The sequence below is a fragment of the Brassica napus genome, chromosome C7 (assembly GCF_020379485.1).
Source record: "Brassica napus cultivar Da-Ae chromosome C7, Da-Ae, whole genome shotgun sequence".
NCBI lineage: Eukaryota > Viridiplantae > Streptophyta > Magnoliopsida > Brassicales > Brassicaceae > Brassica > Brassica napus.
The window spans coordinates 20,613,029-20,631,880 of NC_063450.1; the positions used below are offsets into that span (position 1 = coordinate 20,613,029).

Sequence of the window (18,852 nt, forward strand, 5' to 3'; positions counted from 1 at the left end):
AAACATTTATGCATTCCAAAATCTAACCCTAAGAACACATACAATACTACAACATATGTTGGCAAAACCTAAACCGAAGAATATCATGACTCACTACTTTCACTCATCTATGTTGAAAACAATTAACTTTTGTTATATCTTAATTTATATCTCTTAAAACATATGTTAATTACATGATTTCAATTTTTCACTTATCAAAATATTTTTTACAAAATTTTAAATTATTTCTAAGTAAAACTAGTCCAGACGACTTTCCAGAAAGACGTCTGGGCAGACGACTTACGAGGGTTAAAAATGTAAAAAAAAATTCGGTTTTTTTGTTTGTTCACAAGGGGTTGGTTGTAATTTCAATAGCTTTTTAGGTTACTTTTGCATTTGATTCATGTTTGGGTTAACCTTTGTGTTTGAAATCAAGTTGTGAGTCATATTTGGCAATTTTCCCCTACGGTTTGATTCTCATCAAATGTAATTTTTTTAATCCAATATAACAGTTGACTAACAAGATGTTAGTCAAGACATGTTTTTATGCTACGGACTGAAGTTCATGTATGGTTTTGATTTTATGATTTGTTTGGATATAAAAATGCACGATACAAAATGTTTGGGTCCAAAAAATGTATTTTTCCTCAAGTACAGTGCTCACTGAATTCTTATCATTGTAGACCAAAAAGTCAAACCAACAAAGCTCAAGTTGCAATTTTATAGGGTCATGTTTTACTGAAGGGGTTGAACATAAACTACATCTCTTTTATCACAAATCTAAGATTGATTATCGCTGATCTTTAGTGGGGTTTTTAAACAAAATTATTGATTTAATTAAATTAAAACTAAATAAATGAAAGATAACTGATCATTAGCTTAGGATTTTTGAGACCGATTTTAAGCGTCACGTGTCAACATCTCATTTAATTTTTTTTTACTCTCTTTCTTTCGTCTTCTAGTGTTCTCCGTCAGAGGAAGGATCCAAGACGACGGATGACGACGACTCGATCGAATTTCATCGACGTCTCCTCCGTCTTCGCATTGTTTTTGATCTTCACCATAACTGACTCATACTACGCCCTCGTTGACTCGGCAAGGCTTAAGGAGAAGGAGACATGGGAGGCGCGCCGTCGACGCCGCGAAACACCGGCGGTGGTGATGATGTTTTCCGTGGCGGAATATCTCATTACGACTTTCGTCGGGGAGAAATCGTTTCCCTTGGCGTTTGATTTCTGGAACAAGCTGCTCGAGCTTCCGTCGAGCTCTCGGTGGCCTAGCGATCGGGTTCACCAAGCCTGCGAGCTCTTCCGTTAGTCATTCTCGTGCACAATGTGTTTAATTCTAGGGTTTTTGATCTACGGTTACTGAAATAGAAAGATGTGTGTTGTCGAGAGCATTAGAGATGCTTTTGTTTTTTTTGCAGCGCAAAACAATGTATACACTAGGCACCTTGCGAAACTGTTGATTCATCTATCGTGGTGTTTGCAAGAGGTTCTTCAAGCTTCTGATGATGATCAGGCTTCTATCTATAAGAAAGCTGTTAATGCAATGTATATTGCATAAGTGTTTTTAAAGCATTTGATTGAGAATGGAAAAAGTGACAGCCTTGAGGAGTTGCATCTATCTCTAGACGAGAGTAAGCCAGTTCTTCATGGCTTTGTAATGGGTATTGATTCTCTCAAATAGCTATTGGTAACTTTAGCCTAGCTTGAGTTGACTTATTGAGAGTGTATTATTGGCAGACCAAAACATCCAGAACTTTGTCATGCATAGTCTGCTGAGCTTCATTGGATCGACTGAAGTGAGGTACGTATGACATGCTTATTGTATATTTTATATATACTTATCAATTTGAGTATCAAGTGTCACATTCTCCTGATTTTCATCATTTATTTGGCAAGTCCCAACTCGTATGTTCTACATTAGGAACTTATGAACTTCATGATTGTTGCAATGTCGATACAACATCTCTCCGGCCCAACTGAACTCACTTCGTCATCAAAGAAACATTGTACCAGAGTGTTTGTGAAAAAAGAAAAAGGTCTCAAGCAGCAGTGAAACTCGAACAAAAGTGGCTAAGGAAGTGTGGAATTGTGCTTTGTGTTTGTCGTTTTCTGTTTTTATGTTTTCATTATGATTTATGTTTGTCGTTTTCTGTTTCCAGTAAGTTTGTTGTTTTCTGTTTCCAGTAAGTTTGTTCTTTGCAAGTGTTTGGTTTTATTTGAACTTTGATTACCAATGCAGTGTTATTTACGTCTTTTTATGTCTGCTTAAAAACTCTAAAAATATTGTAAGACTAAAGTCTAAACTAACGTTTATAGTTAAACCTTAATAACATAATAATTAAAATAAAAATAATAATAATAAATTAATAATAAAAAAATTAAACCCCAATATTTATAATTTCCAATTATATATTACAAGTTTTGTATTGTTCTAATTTATTCCATTTCAATTATGGGCGGTGTATTATTAGAACATAAATATACAAGTTTAGTTATTTTTATATTTATGAGATTGATTCAAATAAAAAATATGAAAATTAATCAAACATAAGTGGATAAATATTGTATCTATCTTTTCAAATTAATACAAATATATCGACTTATTTGATACACATCGTAAGCAAGTTAATTTAAACGCAAGGTGTTTTAAATTTATTTTCTGAAAGCTAACCCACGATCATATAAAGCAACCCTAACACTCTTTACATAATAAGGATGGTTATTTGAGATTTCAATGAAAACTAACATCTCCGGTAGCAGTAACCAAAACCAAACATGAAGAACAAAGAATCTGATACACGGAAGAGGAAACCAAATCATCAACCTATAACTCCAACGCCATCAGATTCTCAATCGTCTGAGGGGACAAAATCCGATATTGGAAATCGTTCAGTGCTGAAAGATGTTTCAAATTTAACTCCGACATTATCACTATCAAGGAGTAGTCAGCGTTTTACTCATCCATCAAATGTCTTAAGTTCAAGAAATCAAAACTATGGTGATTTTTCTTAACCCATTACAGTTTTATGTGTTACTGTTTGTCTGGTTTGTAGTCAGTGACTAATCAATTTAAGTGCATTTGATTCATTCTATTTTGTTGTGTTTACACTTACAGACAAAGCTAAAGGAAAGCAGCCTCAGTATTCTAAGAGATTTAGAGGTAATGGTAAGCTGGGTCAATTTTTTTTTTTAAAAAATAACTTAAATAACCATTTGGTTTAGTTATGTCAACTGATATTGTTATTTCCTTTAATCGTTTTGATGAGGAGGTGATTATAACAACAAGTCTGCTCAGTTCTCGAACATCATTTCAAGAAGGAGTTCATGTCTCAAAATTCAACCTACTAATCTATTACCAGCCTTCTCCAAGGCAGACATTGCAAAGCAGCAAAATTCAAAAGTGTGGACAACAAGTCAACATAACAACACAGAGGATGAACATGGTATGCATTGTCACAGTTTTTTCAAACAAACATATCAACCATATACATGATACTGTTTTTTATTAATATACAGAGGAGGGTGACGATTATAGTGATCAGAGTTATGGTGTTAGTAGTGAAGATAGTGATTCGTATGAAGTAGCTACTGGTAACACTGAAAAAAATACTGGAAGAAGTTCTGTACCAGATGAACAAAGGTCTAGGATTTTGAGTATGGCTGAATTATTTAAAACCATGTTCGAAGATATTGTTTCTCCGGTGAATGAATCCAAATCAACGTTCAACCAAGGTGAATCTTCATCTACTTTACCATCAGAATCAAAATCAAATACTACAGGTAATAATAATTTTTTTCGTTTTTGTATTTCAATATAACCTTTTTAACAAACACTGATTAATTTTTAATTTTTAATAGAGTATTTAGATGAGGGTGATCCTACTTACATTTGTGACTACTGTGGTGCGAAAATGTGGTATGGTGAACGCATTGAAAAGAAAAGGAAGATCAAGAAACCAAAATTTTCTATGTGTTGTGGACTAGGTCAAGTTCAGTTACCAATACTAAAGGAATCACCGGAGGTCTTGAAAAGATTGCTTCATGGAGATGATGATATGAGCAGATATTTTCGGGAAAATATCAGGCAGATTAATATGGTTTTTTCTTTTACATCTCTTGGGGGTAAAGTGGATAGATGTGTTCCGCAAGGACGTGGACCAAAAATGTTTCAGCTTCAAGGAGAAAACTATCACTTAATGGGTAGTTTGAAGCCACAAGATGGAGAAGAAGCCAAGTTTTCTCAGCTTTACATTGTTGACACTGAAAACGAAATTGAAAACAGAGCCGCCATCATAGGGTATGTTATTAAATAAATAAGTACTGCGAGATAGCCTATGTTTCTATATTATTTGATATTCTAAGAATGTGTACATTGTCATTGTTAACCAGGAAATACAAGAAATCTGCTGATAAGGCTAAAAAAGAGAGTTTGAGAAAACAAGTCATTCAGAAGATAGTTGAGATGCTAAACGAAGTTAATCCATATGTGCATCAATTCCGCTCAGCAAGGGATAGGTTTAATACTAATCCAGAGACTACTTTCCATATGCGGATTGTCAGCAGTCGCGAGAAAGACGGGAGGACATATGATACTCCTACTGCATCTGAGGTGGCTGCATTAATTCCAGGTGATTTCAATTTGGAAATGGATAAAAGAGATATTGTTTTGGAAGAGAAGCGAACAGGATGGCTGAAACGGATAAGTGAAATACATCCTTCCTATCTAGCTCTTCAATATCCTCTTATATTTACATATGGTGAGGATGGTTTCAGACTTGGGATTAAAAAAAGACCTACAGATGCTACAGCAAAACTGAAGAGGAAAAATATTAGTATGAGACAGTGGTATGCATTTCGGATTCAGGAGAGAGATGGGGAAAGTCATACACTTCTGCACTCTAAAAGGCTATTCCAACAGTTTTTGGTTGATGCTTTTACAACTATAGAGTCTAACCGCTTGTGCTATCTGAGGATGAACCAGAAAAGCCTTAGATCAGATAGCTTTGACTCTATTCAGCAGTCTGAAAATGATGGGAAGATAGATATGCATGATCAAGGCAGTCGGTTTTTGTTACCAGCCACATTTGTTGGAGGACCAAGATACATGAAGAATATGTATCTAGATGCAATGGCGATCTGCAAATATTTCGGGTTTCCAGATCTGTTTATAACCTTTACATGCAATCCTAAATGGCCTGAAATCACCAGGTATCTTCAGCCACGCAAACTCAGTCCTGATGACAGACCCGATATTCTCTGCAGGATATTTAAGTGTAAATTGGATTCGCTTATGTATGATTTAACATATAAGGAGCTTCTTGGAAAGACAGTGGCATGTGAGTTTTATTACATGGGTGTTTTATTCTGATATAATATGGTATTTTCTATAGTAACTAATGTCGTTCTCTTTTTCATAAGCAGCAATGTACACTGTTGAATTTCAGAAACGTGGCCTACCACATGCTCATATTCTGATATTCATGCATTCGAAATCCAAATTTCCTACAACAAATGACATTGACAAGATCATCTCCGCAGAAATACCAGATAAGGAAAAAGAACCAGAGTTGTTTGAAGTGGTAAAGGATATGATGATTCATGGTCCTTGTGGGGCAGTTAATATGAAGTCACCATGCATGGAAAATGGCAAATGTTCAAAGCTGTATCCTAAAGATCATGTTGAGAAAACGATAGTGAACAAAGATGGCTTTCCAGTTTATAGAAGGAGTGAAATGCCTGGTTGCTTTGTAGAGAAAAATGGCTTCAACTGCGACAACAGATATGTTATACCGTATAATAAGGAATTATCCCTTCGTTATCGAGCCCATATAAATGTGGAATGGTGTAATCAGACTGGTTCTATTAAATACTTATTCAAGTATATTAATAAAGGTCAAGATCGTGTCACTGTTACTGTTGTGCCACCAGAAAAAGGACCAGCTAAACAAAAGGTTGGGACTGATGGAACAGTAAAAGTTGAAAAGGAAAATGAGATCAAAAATTTCTTCAACTGCAGGTTAATTTCTATTTGGTCTTTTTCTGCTATTGTTGACTTCTAAATGTCATCAGCTACTGAACTAATTTTGATTTCATAAATTTTCAGATATGTTTCTGCATGTGAAGGGTCATGGAGGACTTTTAAGTTCCCTATTCACTATCGATCAGTCCCAGTTGAGCGACTGCAGTGGCACTTACCAGGAAAGCAGATTATTATTTTCAAAGATGATGACACTTATGACAAAGTGACCAGTCGCAAGCTTATTGAAAATACTATGTTCACAGCATGGTTTGACTTGTGCAAGGTGAGTGATGTTGCCAGAAAGCTAACGTTTGCAGAAATCCCAACTAAGTTCACGTGGAATAAGAATGAGAGAAAGTTCCACGATAGAAAGAAAGGATTCAGTATTGGTAGGATCAATTATGCCCCAAGGAAAATTGAAGAAGCTTTCTATTTGCGTGTTTTGCTAAACATAGTTAGAGGTCCAACATGTTTTGAGGAGATTCGAACATTCAACAATGTTGTGTATCCTACATATAAGAAGGCGTGCTACGCGAGGGGCTTACTAGATGACGATCAAGAATATATTGATGATCTTGTGAGGGCGAGTTTCACTGAATCAGCAGGACATATGCGGCATGCTTTTGTTATAATGCTCATGTCTGGTAGTTTGTCAGAGCCAGAAGTTGTTTGGGAGAATACATGGGAGTTACTATGTGATGATATAGAGTATAAACGGAGAAAGCTACTAAACAGACCAGGTTTGAACATAACTCTATTTACACTGATAAAACAACATTCTAAAAGGAACATTATATGTCTAATTTGTTTGTTGTTTTACTTCTTTGTAGATCTCTGTTTAAGTGATGATGAAAAAATACAGTTTGCTCTTCTAGAGATTGAGAAGATTTTAAAGAGAAATGGATTTTCTTTAGATCAATGGGAATATATGCCAAAGCCAGCTCCAGACATTGGTGGGAATGACAATGTGTTGATTTTAGATGAGCTGAGTTATGATAGGGAGAAGATGAAAGCCGAGCATGACAGAGACATTGTCAAACTAACAGAGGAGCAAAGGAAGATCTATGACGAGATTGTTGATGCAGTAGCAAATGAAAAAGGAGGTGTGTTCTTTGTTTATGGATTTGGTGGAACTGGTAAAACCTTCCTCTGGAAATTGTTGTCTGCAGCAATCAGATACAAAGGAGAAATATGTTTGAACACTGCATCAAGTGGGATAGCTTCTCTATTGCTACAAGGAGGAAGGACAGCACATTCTAGGTTTGGAATACCGATAAACCCAGATGAGTTTTCCACTTGCACACTCATTCCAGGTAGTGATCAGGCTAATCTGGTAAAAGCAGCTTCTCTAATCATTTGGGATGAAGCCCCAATGATGAGCAGACACTGTTTTGAATCTTTGGATAGGAGTATGAAAGACATTTTGGGGAACAAGGACAGGAGACCTTTTGGTGGGAAAGTAGTTGTATTTGGAGGTGATTTTAGACAAGTATTACCTGTCATACATGGTGCTGGAAGAGCAGAAATAGTACTGGATTCTCTTAATTCCTCATATTTATGGAAGCATGTCAAAGTGATGAAACTGACAAAGAATATGAGGCTACTTTCTGAAAACCTATATGCTGAAGATGCAAAGGAATTAAAGAAATTCTCAGAGTGGATTTTAGATGTTGGGGATGGAAAAATTGGTGAAGAGAATGATGGAGAAGTAGTAATCAATATTCCAGAAGAGTTTCTTATTACTGATGGAGATGATCCAATAGAATCAATTAGCAGAGCAGTGTATGGTGATGTTGTTTCTTTACAGCAGAATAAAGAGCCAAAGTTTTTTCAAGAGAGAGCAATTTTGTGTCCTACGAATGAGGATGTCAACAAGATTAACCAGCACATGTTGGATAAACTACCAGGTATAGTATTTTTTTGGTGAAATTTTTCGGCTTTTGCAATTGTTTTCTGCAACTGGATTTCATATTGGAGTTTGTAACATGCAGGAGAAGAAAGAATTTACTTAAGCTCTGACTCCATTGATGCTTCTGATCGATTCTCATTTAATGACCAAGCTCTCACTCCCGATTTTTTAAACACCATCAAGGCTTCTGGTCTTCCAAATCATAGCATTCGTTTGAAAGTCGGCTGTCCGGTTATGCTGCTTAGAAACATCGATCATACAAACGGACTGATGAATGGCACTAGACTCCAGATTACAGAGATGGATGATTTAATGGTAAAGGCGAAAGTGATTACAGGAGAAAAGGTGGGAAAAACTGTGGTCATTCCTAGAATTTCTATAACACCATCAGATAAGAAATTGCCTTTCAAGATGAGGAGGAGGCAGCTCCCTATTGCAGTTGCATTTGCTATTACAATTAATAAGAGTCAAGGTCAATCACTATCTCATGTAGGTTTGTATCTTCCAAGAGATGTATTCTCTCATGGACAACTATATGTAGCTGTCTCCAGGGTTACATCCAAGAAGGGATTGAAGATTTTAATTGTTGACGAGGAAGGAAAGCCTAAGAAGGAGACAAAGAATGTTGTTTTCAAAGAGATTTTTCAGAATCTCTAATTGTAATTTTTATTTTGCTGTGTGTTTTGACTTCTAAAACTTATTGCTTTTACTTTCAGACTCTGAACTTATTTGGAAACGTTTGAACTAAATGTCTATATAAGTAATTTAATCTAGCAAGTAACAACACAACAGAAATACATTAAAGCAAAACACTTATACGTAAGAACTCTTGCTAAGGTTTGTCTAAAGGAGTCAAGCAAGAAATAACACAAGTAGACATACATCAGACATTTAACATTTGTATTCCGTTTGTTCTACCAATCCTAATTTATGTTCCACAATTCTAAACCTGTTCTTCCTTTTAAAAGTTGTTTAGAGAGACTTACTTGAAATGCCAATGCTTAAGGTTATTTTGAGAACGGTTTGATTGATTTCCTTTGCTCCATTTGCTCATTCTTCTTTTAGTTATTTCGTCCTGAAGAACAAATACAAGAGTTTCATTACATCGAACACTACAGCAGATAATATTTAGTTATTTTATTTACTGTAAAACTACTGTAACATTTACAACTAAGACATAAAATATAAGAACCTTAAGGCAATATCACAAAACATCAATACTATTACTAGAAGAGATATGATCACCTTCATGTTTATAAATGAGAAGAGTCAAGATCACCTTCATGTTTCACCAATCATCATTACTTCCAACTACTGAAACAAAGATGGGACCAAGATTACTCAAAAGCACTTTTCACTTTCAACCAAAATATTTATGAAAAGGTTAAGACAAGCCCTTATTCCACCTCATTTAGTTTTTTAATTTCCATAATTTATCCTGATTAAGTAGAAGAACAAAGCTTTAAAAGTTAACTTACAGATCGGAAATGAAGCTTTTCTGATTTAGTTTGAGATGAATCGTCGGTGATGAGACACTAATTGAGTTTCTTTGTCACACAGCTGGACAGAGAATAGCCAATGATGCTTTCTGCCTTTCTCGATTAAGTAGATCGAACTTGGCTCCCTTCAAATATACTTCAGACACATATAATAGCTCTACGATGACCAGCTTCGGTAAGATCGATCATTGGAATAAACGGAGTCCTCTTAAGTCACATCTTCTAACTACTGTAAACAAAGACTTTAATTTACGCAAACTATTAGATTCAGCTCAAAATTAGAGAATATATCCCAGAATCTATACTTTAACAAGAAAACGAAGGATATTACAAGTACCTGAACGGGTTGGAGAAGAATTTTAAAGATCCATGAATTTGAGACACGATCCTTTTGGTGGTATTAGAGAGAGAGAGAAGCAGTGTTCGTTTCAAGCTGGAATTTTTCTAGAATGAAACACGAAAGGTCAAACGAGTATTGTCGGAGAATGATTAAAGTTGGGCCTTGGGCCTGTAATTGAAAAAATCATAAATAAAATCAAATCAAGTTTTTGATTCACTAGAAACTGCAAATATAAGGCCTTATATTGTCAGGATCTATGTATTTAGGTTTTTTGTTGACATAAAAAAATGTTATTATAGTTTAAACAATGCTATTACTATTGTTTAAACTTTCCAAACACAAATATACAAATCAATTTCCATGTAAAAATATAAACTACAACCTTTTCTGTGACAAAAAAACAATAAAAACAAAATACCCCAAATGTTTTTATTAAAAAATTATATGGACAGATTATTATGAAAAATTAGTTGGTTTTGAAGTTTTCTTTGCTATATCCTTTTTTCTGGAGTCTAAATATAAACTAACAATTTCCTAATTTTTCTCATTCAAGTTTTAAGCTACATTGATTTAAATATTTACTTATTTTCTTCATCTCCTATAAATTAATCTACTATTTTCTCAGTTATTTGTAAAACCATTTAATACCCTAACATTGAAAATCTCTTCAATTCATTCGTCTTCAATCATCAATATCTACCAGTATTCAAAGGTCAGATTTTCAAATTGTTAGCGAGAAAGTGAAATTTTTTTCTTCAATTATCTTCCAAGGTGATAGTTTTTCTACCTCCAATCTGAATTAAACTGTTATACATAATAATACAATCCTGTAAAGAATATCAAACATCATCAAGACATTGAAAATAATAACTCTAACTTATAATGTTATCTTAAATGTGTTTTAAAGTAATAAATATTATAGACAAAACATTTACTACCTATCTCATGTATATAAATGATTTTTTAAGACGGTGATATATATATGATATGTGTGTCTATTTTGTAGATAATAGAAAGTTACCCATGTGCACTTTAATCATTATTACATTTTCTAAGTATTAATAATATTGATTTGGATTTCAAAGTTTCTTATGTGTTTTTGTCCATTATAATTTATAACTTTATGTTAATCATATTTGCTATAGATGAAGAGAAAAAAATATGAAAAAGATGACATAGAAGCTACACATGAAGCTGATGATTTAGGTGATGTTTCAACAAAGGCAAATCAAACTTCGCAATATCAAGATTGGATGGAAGTTAATAGTAAGAACAAAGAGAAAACAATGATTAACCATGAAAATAACTCCAACACAAGCGAATTGTTTTATCTGAGTTTTCTTTTAAACAAGAACAAAGTATCAACCAGCTACACAGATATACGAACTGTTAATGGAGTTTTGTATCCTACCTTTGAAGATGCTTATAATGCTTTTTTTATTTGAACTACAATTTTATCTTTAGAAAATTTTCAATTTCTCAGTTATTTAGCTCCTTATGTAGCTCCTATATTCGATTATATTCATGCTTACGTATTGATAGATTCAAAACTATTTTATAATGTGTATATCTTTTAATTATTAAATTTATTAATTATATTATATATACATGTAAAACATCTGATGTATATATCTCACAAATGCACAGTTATGCAATTTGACATATGTAATATAGTTATCAAAAATTATATTAAAGTAACATTTAACACAAATATGATTAAAACAACAAAAACATATAAAATTAAAATTAAAAATAAAATAAAATAAAAATATACCCGCCCTTAGGGCGGGTCAGAATCTAGTAAATAATTTATTGTAGAATTTAAGTAGACATAAGAGATAATAATAATACAAGATTAGTTGATAGGTCAAGCGCGGAGACACTTGTAGAAGCCAAATGATGCGCATTTGTTACTTTTTCTTTAACATTTACATACCAACTTTTTATTTGCTAGTTCAAATGTTCCACAGTAGCATATATAATTTTTTTTTTAATTTGATAAAAATAGTAGCATATGTAAATCAGTCTTTAAATAGTCTTTTCAAGTCCAGTGTCGCCACTACCAAAATAATGGGACAAACTGGTTAATATAAATCATAATTTGCTTTCTTATAAATTATAATTTCTCGTGTATAATTTAAACCTATATTTTAGTGGCTATTTTTGGATTTTGGTCTGTAAGTAAATTTTATAATATTCCCTTTTACAATTAAAAGAAAAACTAAATTCTATAAGAGCTCATACTAGTTCTGTAGTGACAAACATGTGAATCGGTCAAAAAATGGACCGATTAGTTACCACTTACCATATATACATTTTTATTTCAGTTACTTGCTTACTTTGTACTCATGCTATTGGTTACAATACTAATATATAAATACGGTGAATAATACTTTATTTTCACAAATAACGTATAACTTGTAAAGTCTGTATTCAAACTCAAAACTATATAGTTTAGATTAAATAACAAAACATGAAAGTCTGACTGAACTACTCATGTCAATTCTAATTAGTTGAGTGTGACACTAAAGTTATGATTATGAATGATTTTTTCTTTTAATTTATTATTTTGTCTATATGGGCAGGTATTGTGTTTGGTGCGTTAATTGATGAACGACAATATTGGAGATATTAATTTTAATATTTAGTTAATATCTATGACTGAAATTTAAAAAGTCAAAGGTCAACGTTTTAGCCTAAGTTGAAATCGAGATTTTAAAGTTCAATCCACTCCACTAATGACATTTTCTATTACCATTTTCTAATGAAGAAAAATTCTTTGCGTTTTATCATTTTAATAAGAGATTATTGTACGGATCGCAAAAGACTTTGCTTAAAATGTTGTTTAATTGTCTTTTTTTCTCTCTCTTTCACATATCCACTTTATCATTGTATAATTGCATCATTTTTAACTGCATAGTCCAGCTTCCGATTTACGCGAGTGATGGGTAAGGTCTGATGTGGGCACTAATTGCATCTTTTGGTATATTTAGTACTCGACTTGTGTTGTTCGAGTAATGTAAATTTAAACCCGGAAAATTACATGTTTATCATTTTTATACTACCACTTTTCATTTTTATCACCACTAAAAAGATATTTTCAAAAATATTTTCTTCACTAAAGTGGGAAAAAACTTTTATATCTTTGTTCTTTATATATATAATAAATAAATATTTAAATAAATAAAACTCTAACAAAATAAAAAATAATTTTTTTTCAAATTATACTATTTAGAAATTCGAACCCTAAACCCTAAAACTAAACCGTAAATCCTAAACCGTAAATCCTAAACCCTATTTTTTTCGAAATACGAACCCTAAACCCTAAACCATCAATCCTAAACCCTATTTTTTTTTTAAATACGAACCCTAAACCCTGAAACATCAACTCTAAACCCTAAACCCCGAAACATCAACTCTAAACCCTAAACCTTCAACTCTAAACCCTAAAACATCAACTCTAAACCCTAAGCCATAAACTTCATCTCTAAACTCTAAACCATCAACACTAAACCCTAAACCCTAAAAAGTAAACTCTAAACCCTAAAAAATTAACCCTAAACCATAAAACATCAACTCTAAACCCTAAAACCCTAGAGTTGATGTTTTAGAGTTTAGATTTGTAGGTTTAGGGTTTAGGGTTTATGTTTAGGGTTTAGAATTGATGTTTTAGGGTTTATATTTGAAGGTTTAGGGTTTAGGGTTTAGAGTTGATGTTTCGGGGTTTAGGGTTTAGAGTTGATGTTTCATTGTTTAGGGTTTAGAGTTGATGATTTAGGGTTTAAATTTGATGTTTTAAGTTTAGATTTAGGGTTTAAGGTTTACGTTTAGGGTTTATAGTTGATGTTTTAGGGTTTTTGATTTGAAGGTTTAGGGTTTAGGGTTTAGAGTTGATGTTTCGGAGTTTAGGGTTTAGAGTTGATGTTTCATGGTTTAGAGTTGATGATTTAGGGTTTAGAGTTGATGTTTTAAATTTAGATTAGTTATTTTTTTGTCAAAGTTAATCAAAAGGTTATAAATGTCTTTTACCCTTCATTAAAAATGAGGGTAAAAGTGGTTAGTGTAAACGTAAAAAATGGTACTTTGAAAATGGTATTTTTGACAATTTGCCATTTAAATTTGTATTTGGTTTGTTATACAAGTTTTAAGTATTTGCTGGAAATTGACGTATTTACAAGTTATTTACAACGGTTTACTATATATGTTATGTGTGAACTATTTATAAATTACTTGATACTTATTTGTAAATTACTTGATAATTATATATTTATTTTAGCTACTTAAATTTTGCACGTGAATTTGAGACAAGCTTAGTTAGTTAGAAGTCCAAGCTATTTTTTTTATATTTTATAGATAATTATATGTTTTAAATCGATATAAAATAACATTAAGAATAAAAGAGAAACTTTTTATCCACATCAACTGTATAAAGTAAAAAACTCTAAAATATTTACATAAGTATACTACTTTTGTTTAATTCATTATAATACAAAAGATTTCGTTTATTATAATTTAGATAACTTTTTTGCTCAAAACTAAAAACGGATAACAAACCAACAGAAGCAACACATGAGACGTATTCACTGCTCCTGCTGAGTTTGCTGAGTTGAGCCACTTTACAAATGATCTTCTGTTGGCGAGTGGATAAAAACGGATACACTGACTGCCCAGTGTCCCCTTTCTCTTTAATTGTATTTGTAAGAAGTAACAACTAACTTTGAGTGTAAAAACTGACTAGGACCATTTTATTCTTGGTAATTACATAGTTTTGGGAAGGTTATAAAGAAATCGTTAGGAAACGTATGGATAATGCTTGTTTGTTAGAAATGTGGTCTATGGCGTCACTTATTTGACAAATGAATGCTTTAAAAATAATCAGAAATCATACTTTTGATCATAAAGTAACGATAAAGTTGAACCATATGGCGTCACTTATTTGTCAAATGCTTGCTTTAGTATTTCGGTTGACCTTTGATTCTTGTGACATGAAAATGATAGTCGCTTCAGTACTTCACGGCCGACAGAAGTTGAATTATTTATTTTGTATCAATAAATTGATTAATTCTTCATGAAGAACTCAGATAAAATTAGTCAGAATAGAAGCAATTTTTTTTTTTATAAAAAAAGAGTCGGGTTAGAGTCAAATGAAATGTCCAAAATATAAAATGCAGAGTTTCAGTTTGAGATTACTCTTTATCACATCCCAACCATTTGGAAGATCATTAAGATTCACTCAGAATAAACATATTTCACGGTAACATCTAACTAGAACTCACCAACTCAACAGTGAGATCTCCATAGATATACAAAAGCACAGCATAATCTTCTTCTTCCTAATCGTCGTCCACCCCACGACGTCTCTGGATCTGTAAACAGTAAACACATCCAAGATAAACTTACACTCGATGATATCGTTAAACTAAGAGCAAAGCTTTTTGCTTTGATAACTTGTGTTTTTGGAGGATTGTGTGACCGTACCGTGACTTTGGTCTGCTTGCTAGTTTGGCTGTTTATTTGTTCCAAGAGGGTTATGAGCCGCTCCTCAGAAACCTGTTAAAAACAAACAAGAGTATTGCAATAACTATCAGATGCGTAACATTCGTGAAGTGTCAGCGAAACTGAGTAGACATTTATAAAACGAATTATGAACTCTATCACAAGGAAAGGTAAGTGGATTCTTACTTTCTCAACAATCTGTCCCATTTGACCAGCTCTTAAAATAACATCCTCTACGCCTCTAGCCTTGTCAGGTTTCACCAGTGCAATTCGAGCAACTATAGAAAAATGATACATTACCACAACGTGGAAGATTATCATATCAGTGACAGTCACGAAGAAAGAAACAAAGCAAGAGGAACTAGATGAAGTCGAAAGCATATTTAGATGTGGTAACTTACTTCTCTCTCGGGCTTGGGAAGACAGTATTTGACTAAGCATCATTTGTCTACGTTCATCAGCTTCCCTGAACCCATGTTCCAATCAGAGAAAAGAAGGTTAGCTCAACATAGAGTTTGCTTTCAAGTAATAGACAACAGACCTTTTAGCATCTTCTTGTGCTCTCTCTTGATCTGGATTCTGCTGATTGCCCTGCTTCCCCTGCAAATTAGGTTGGTTCACAATCAATGAGCCACACAAAGTGCAATTTTTCTCAATTGAAAAAAAAGAGAAGAAGCATAAGTGAAGGTTATTATTCAGAATATTACAGTGCCATGTTGAGCCATGAGCTCTTGCATTCTCCTCTGCCTGATAGCTTCTAGTTCAGGATCAGCCTACACAGAGAGAGAAGTAAAAGGGGTCAGAATCATAAAATTGCAAAAAAAAAATCTCAACTTCCGAAGGAGAAATAACTTTGGGCTGACATGATGCATAGTGCCATGATTTGCTGAAAACTAATATATCAACTAAAAACCAATCAACTAAGTCGTGTCTAAGGGTACTTTCTTTTGCATTCAATACAGAACAACACTCATTTTTCTTACATAATATGCCAAAGAGCGATGAAACAAGAGATGGGCCTACTTTTAATTCATTTGTGAAGTTAGAACAAAAGTAAAGCAATGACTAACAATGCTCAAGAACCCCTGAAAGAAAAAAGGATTCCTTTTCACGAAAAGCAAACATGAGAGCAAAAGTAGCAGAATCCAATGAAGTTTTACCAAGAAAAATTATAAGCTATGAGCTAAAATGATCTACAAGTATATGGAATCACATCCTAGATAACATTACGGATTCAAATCCTAGCTAATAATCATCAAATCCAAAAGTCTTTAAGGCTATATAACCAAAAGCTGATACTTTTACATGTTTTTTTTTTCTTTCTTTCTTTCATGAGACAAAGATTGAATCTCATTAAAAGGAACTCAGTTTCAATCAAGAACAAGAACAAAAATTCACGTTCTACTGCAGAAAGGACTAGAAGTGGAAATCATTAGTAATCAACTGAATTCGACTTCCAACAACTTATGCATAATCTCCACGAAGAAGTACCCAAAAACCCTAACAAAATTCGCGTTCCCCGTAAAAAAAAAAAATACTTGTGACAAACACCAAAAGACTTGGAAAAAGCGTCGAGAGAAGATCTCACCATCGGAGCAGTCTTCGTTTTGAATCGATATTAACGCACGCTCTCGCAACACCTCCAAAGGGGAGAAAATGATTTAAAACCAAACGTAGCTTTTTTCAGACGCGCTTCATCTTCTTCTTCTTTTTAATATATTCCCCCCCATATGTTTTAGACTTCTTACAAATTTGACCTGTAAACTTATGATTTTTTAATTGATTTACCAATTACAAATTTAACATATAAAACTTAATTAGTATTTTCAAAACCTGGAGTAAATATATATGATTGAAAAACACATAGTGATTATTTAATTTGGTGTGCATTGTTTATGGAACAATTCTCTTAGACAGTCATTTTCAAGTTTTTGTTATAAAATAACACTTGAAGAAAAAAATGACAAAATAGCCTTTTTTATTTTGAAATTTTAATATATATATATTTTTAAAAAATTTGAAACCATTTCTCCAAAACCCTACACCTTAACTCTAAACACAAAGTCTAGATTAGTTAAAAATGTATTTTTACCCTTTAATAAATATTATTTTAGCAATTTTCTTCATTGAGAGCTATTTTTGTGAAAATAAACTAAAAATGCTATCTTAGAAAATTTCACTTGTTTATTTAAAAAGTTAAGTTTTAATTTTTAAGATAAATATATTCACTATTATATGTAGATTTGTAAGAGCGTAAAAACTTGAAATATATAGATTATTGGTGCAATTATAATTTGTACTAAATAAAATTTGTAAACAAAAATATTTTTTTCTTTAGAATATACAAATCAAAATATAAATGTTTTATTTCTAATAAGAAAACAATAAAAAAATTAATAATGTATCGTGTGTGTGGGACTACGGTTTGGGGCTTTTTGCAAGATTGACTCAAAACTCAAAGTCAAACCTAAAACTAACCCATGTTTTTTTTGGATTTTTCTTTTGTTCTATTCACCCCACAAGTTCATGATACTCACGAAAATGCCATCAAATTTTTTAAAAAAATTTTTCTTCCGAAAATGACATTTTTACTCTCTCACCCTCATCATCTTCAAGTAATTACAAGATTGCCATTGTCATCAATACCCCAACCACCATCAACAACCAATTTGAAGCTCTTAATGCACCTAAAATCGATTTACACTCTCTCTTTCTCACTTGTTATGAACTAAAAACAACATCTCTTTCACTTTGCCTCCATATTCATCCAAAAAACTCAAGCTTTTGATACAAATTTTTTTATGGTTTATAGAGCCATTCAAGCATACTATTCTTGGTGGGTTACTTCGTTTGAGATTCTGGGTGGTTGGAGAAGACTATGTGTGCTAAGGAAGTCATCTCACTAGTTTAAGGTATGAAACTGAAATTTTTTCCAGATCTGTTTGTGTAAAAGACTTACCCGTAAGTAGTCTGGCTGTAGAAGACTTACGGGTAAGTCTTCTGGTCAAACGGATGACTTACTTTTAAGTCGTCATCTTTGTTTGTTAAAAAAAATCTAGAGAATACCCTATACGACTTACTGATAAGTCGTCTAGGATAAATATGTTAGTTTTGCATTTGACCGAATTGTGTCAGATATTTGACTTTTCCTGGACGACTTACCAGTAAGTCGTCTCCGGGAAAACAAAATTTTCAATATTTTATTAAATCTGGACGACTTATCTGTAAGTCGTCTCATGTTACTTTTGCAATTGGAAAATAAAACTTAAATATTTAACTTTTCTCAGACGACTTACGCGGAAGTCGTCAAGTAAGACGACTTACTTGAAAGTCAAGTAAGACGACTGGTATGTCGTCTGCGTCAATGTTTAGTAAACTTTCATTTTCTCTATGTTTACTAATGTGTTTTATTTTGAATTTTTGTAGATGATGCGTCAGTTACATGCAGTGTATGGAGAATGGTTGTTGAATGATTGTCGTTGGGATTTTGTGGTTGATAATGTCCAAGGAGTGAGAATCATTTTTTTGGGGGAAGGTTCGACACATGTGAACTTCTTGCAATGGCTCAAGAAGATTATAACCTGGACATGAGCACAAAATCT

At 32.9% G+C, this 18,852-nt stretch overlaps 1 protein-coding gene and 1 pseudogene across 1 annotated transcript; one reads left to right on the forward strand and one right to left on the reverse strand.

The window, feature by feature from the left end:
- The first annotated feature begins 130 nt into the window (after positions 1–130).
- LOC106403391 lies at positions 131–11,523 on the forward strand (annotated as a pseudogene).
- Positions 11,524–14,851: 3,328 nt separating this feature from the next.
- On the reverse strand, positions 14,852–17,023 carry LOC106421708 (DNA-binding protein DDB_G0278111-like). The gene is made up of 7 exons (XM_013862547.3): positions 16,839–17,023; positions 15,958–16,023; positions 15,792–15,850; positions 15,652–15,716; positions 15,437–15,528; positions 15,233–15,304; positions 14,852–15,120 (listed from the first exon to the last, which is right to left on the reverse strand). The coding sequence occupies exons 1-7, from the start codon at positions 16,839–16,841 to the stop codon at positions 15,088–15,090; spliced, it is 390 nt and encodes a 129-aa protein (XP_013718001.1). The 5' UTR covers positions 16,842–17,023; the 3' UTR covers positions 14,852–15,087.
- Between the last annotated feature and the right edge of the window lie 1,829 nt (positions 17,024–18,852).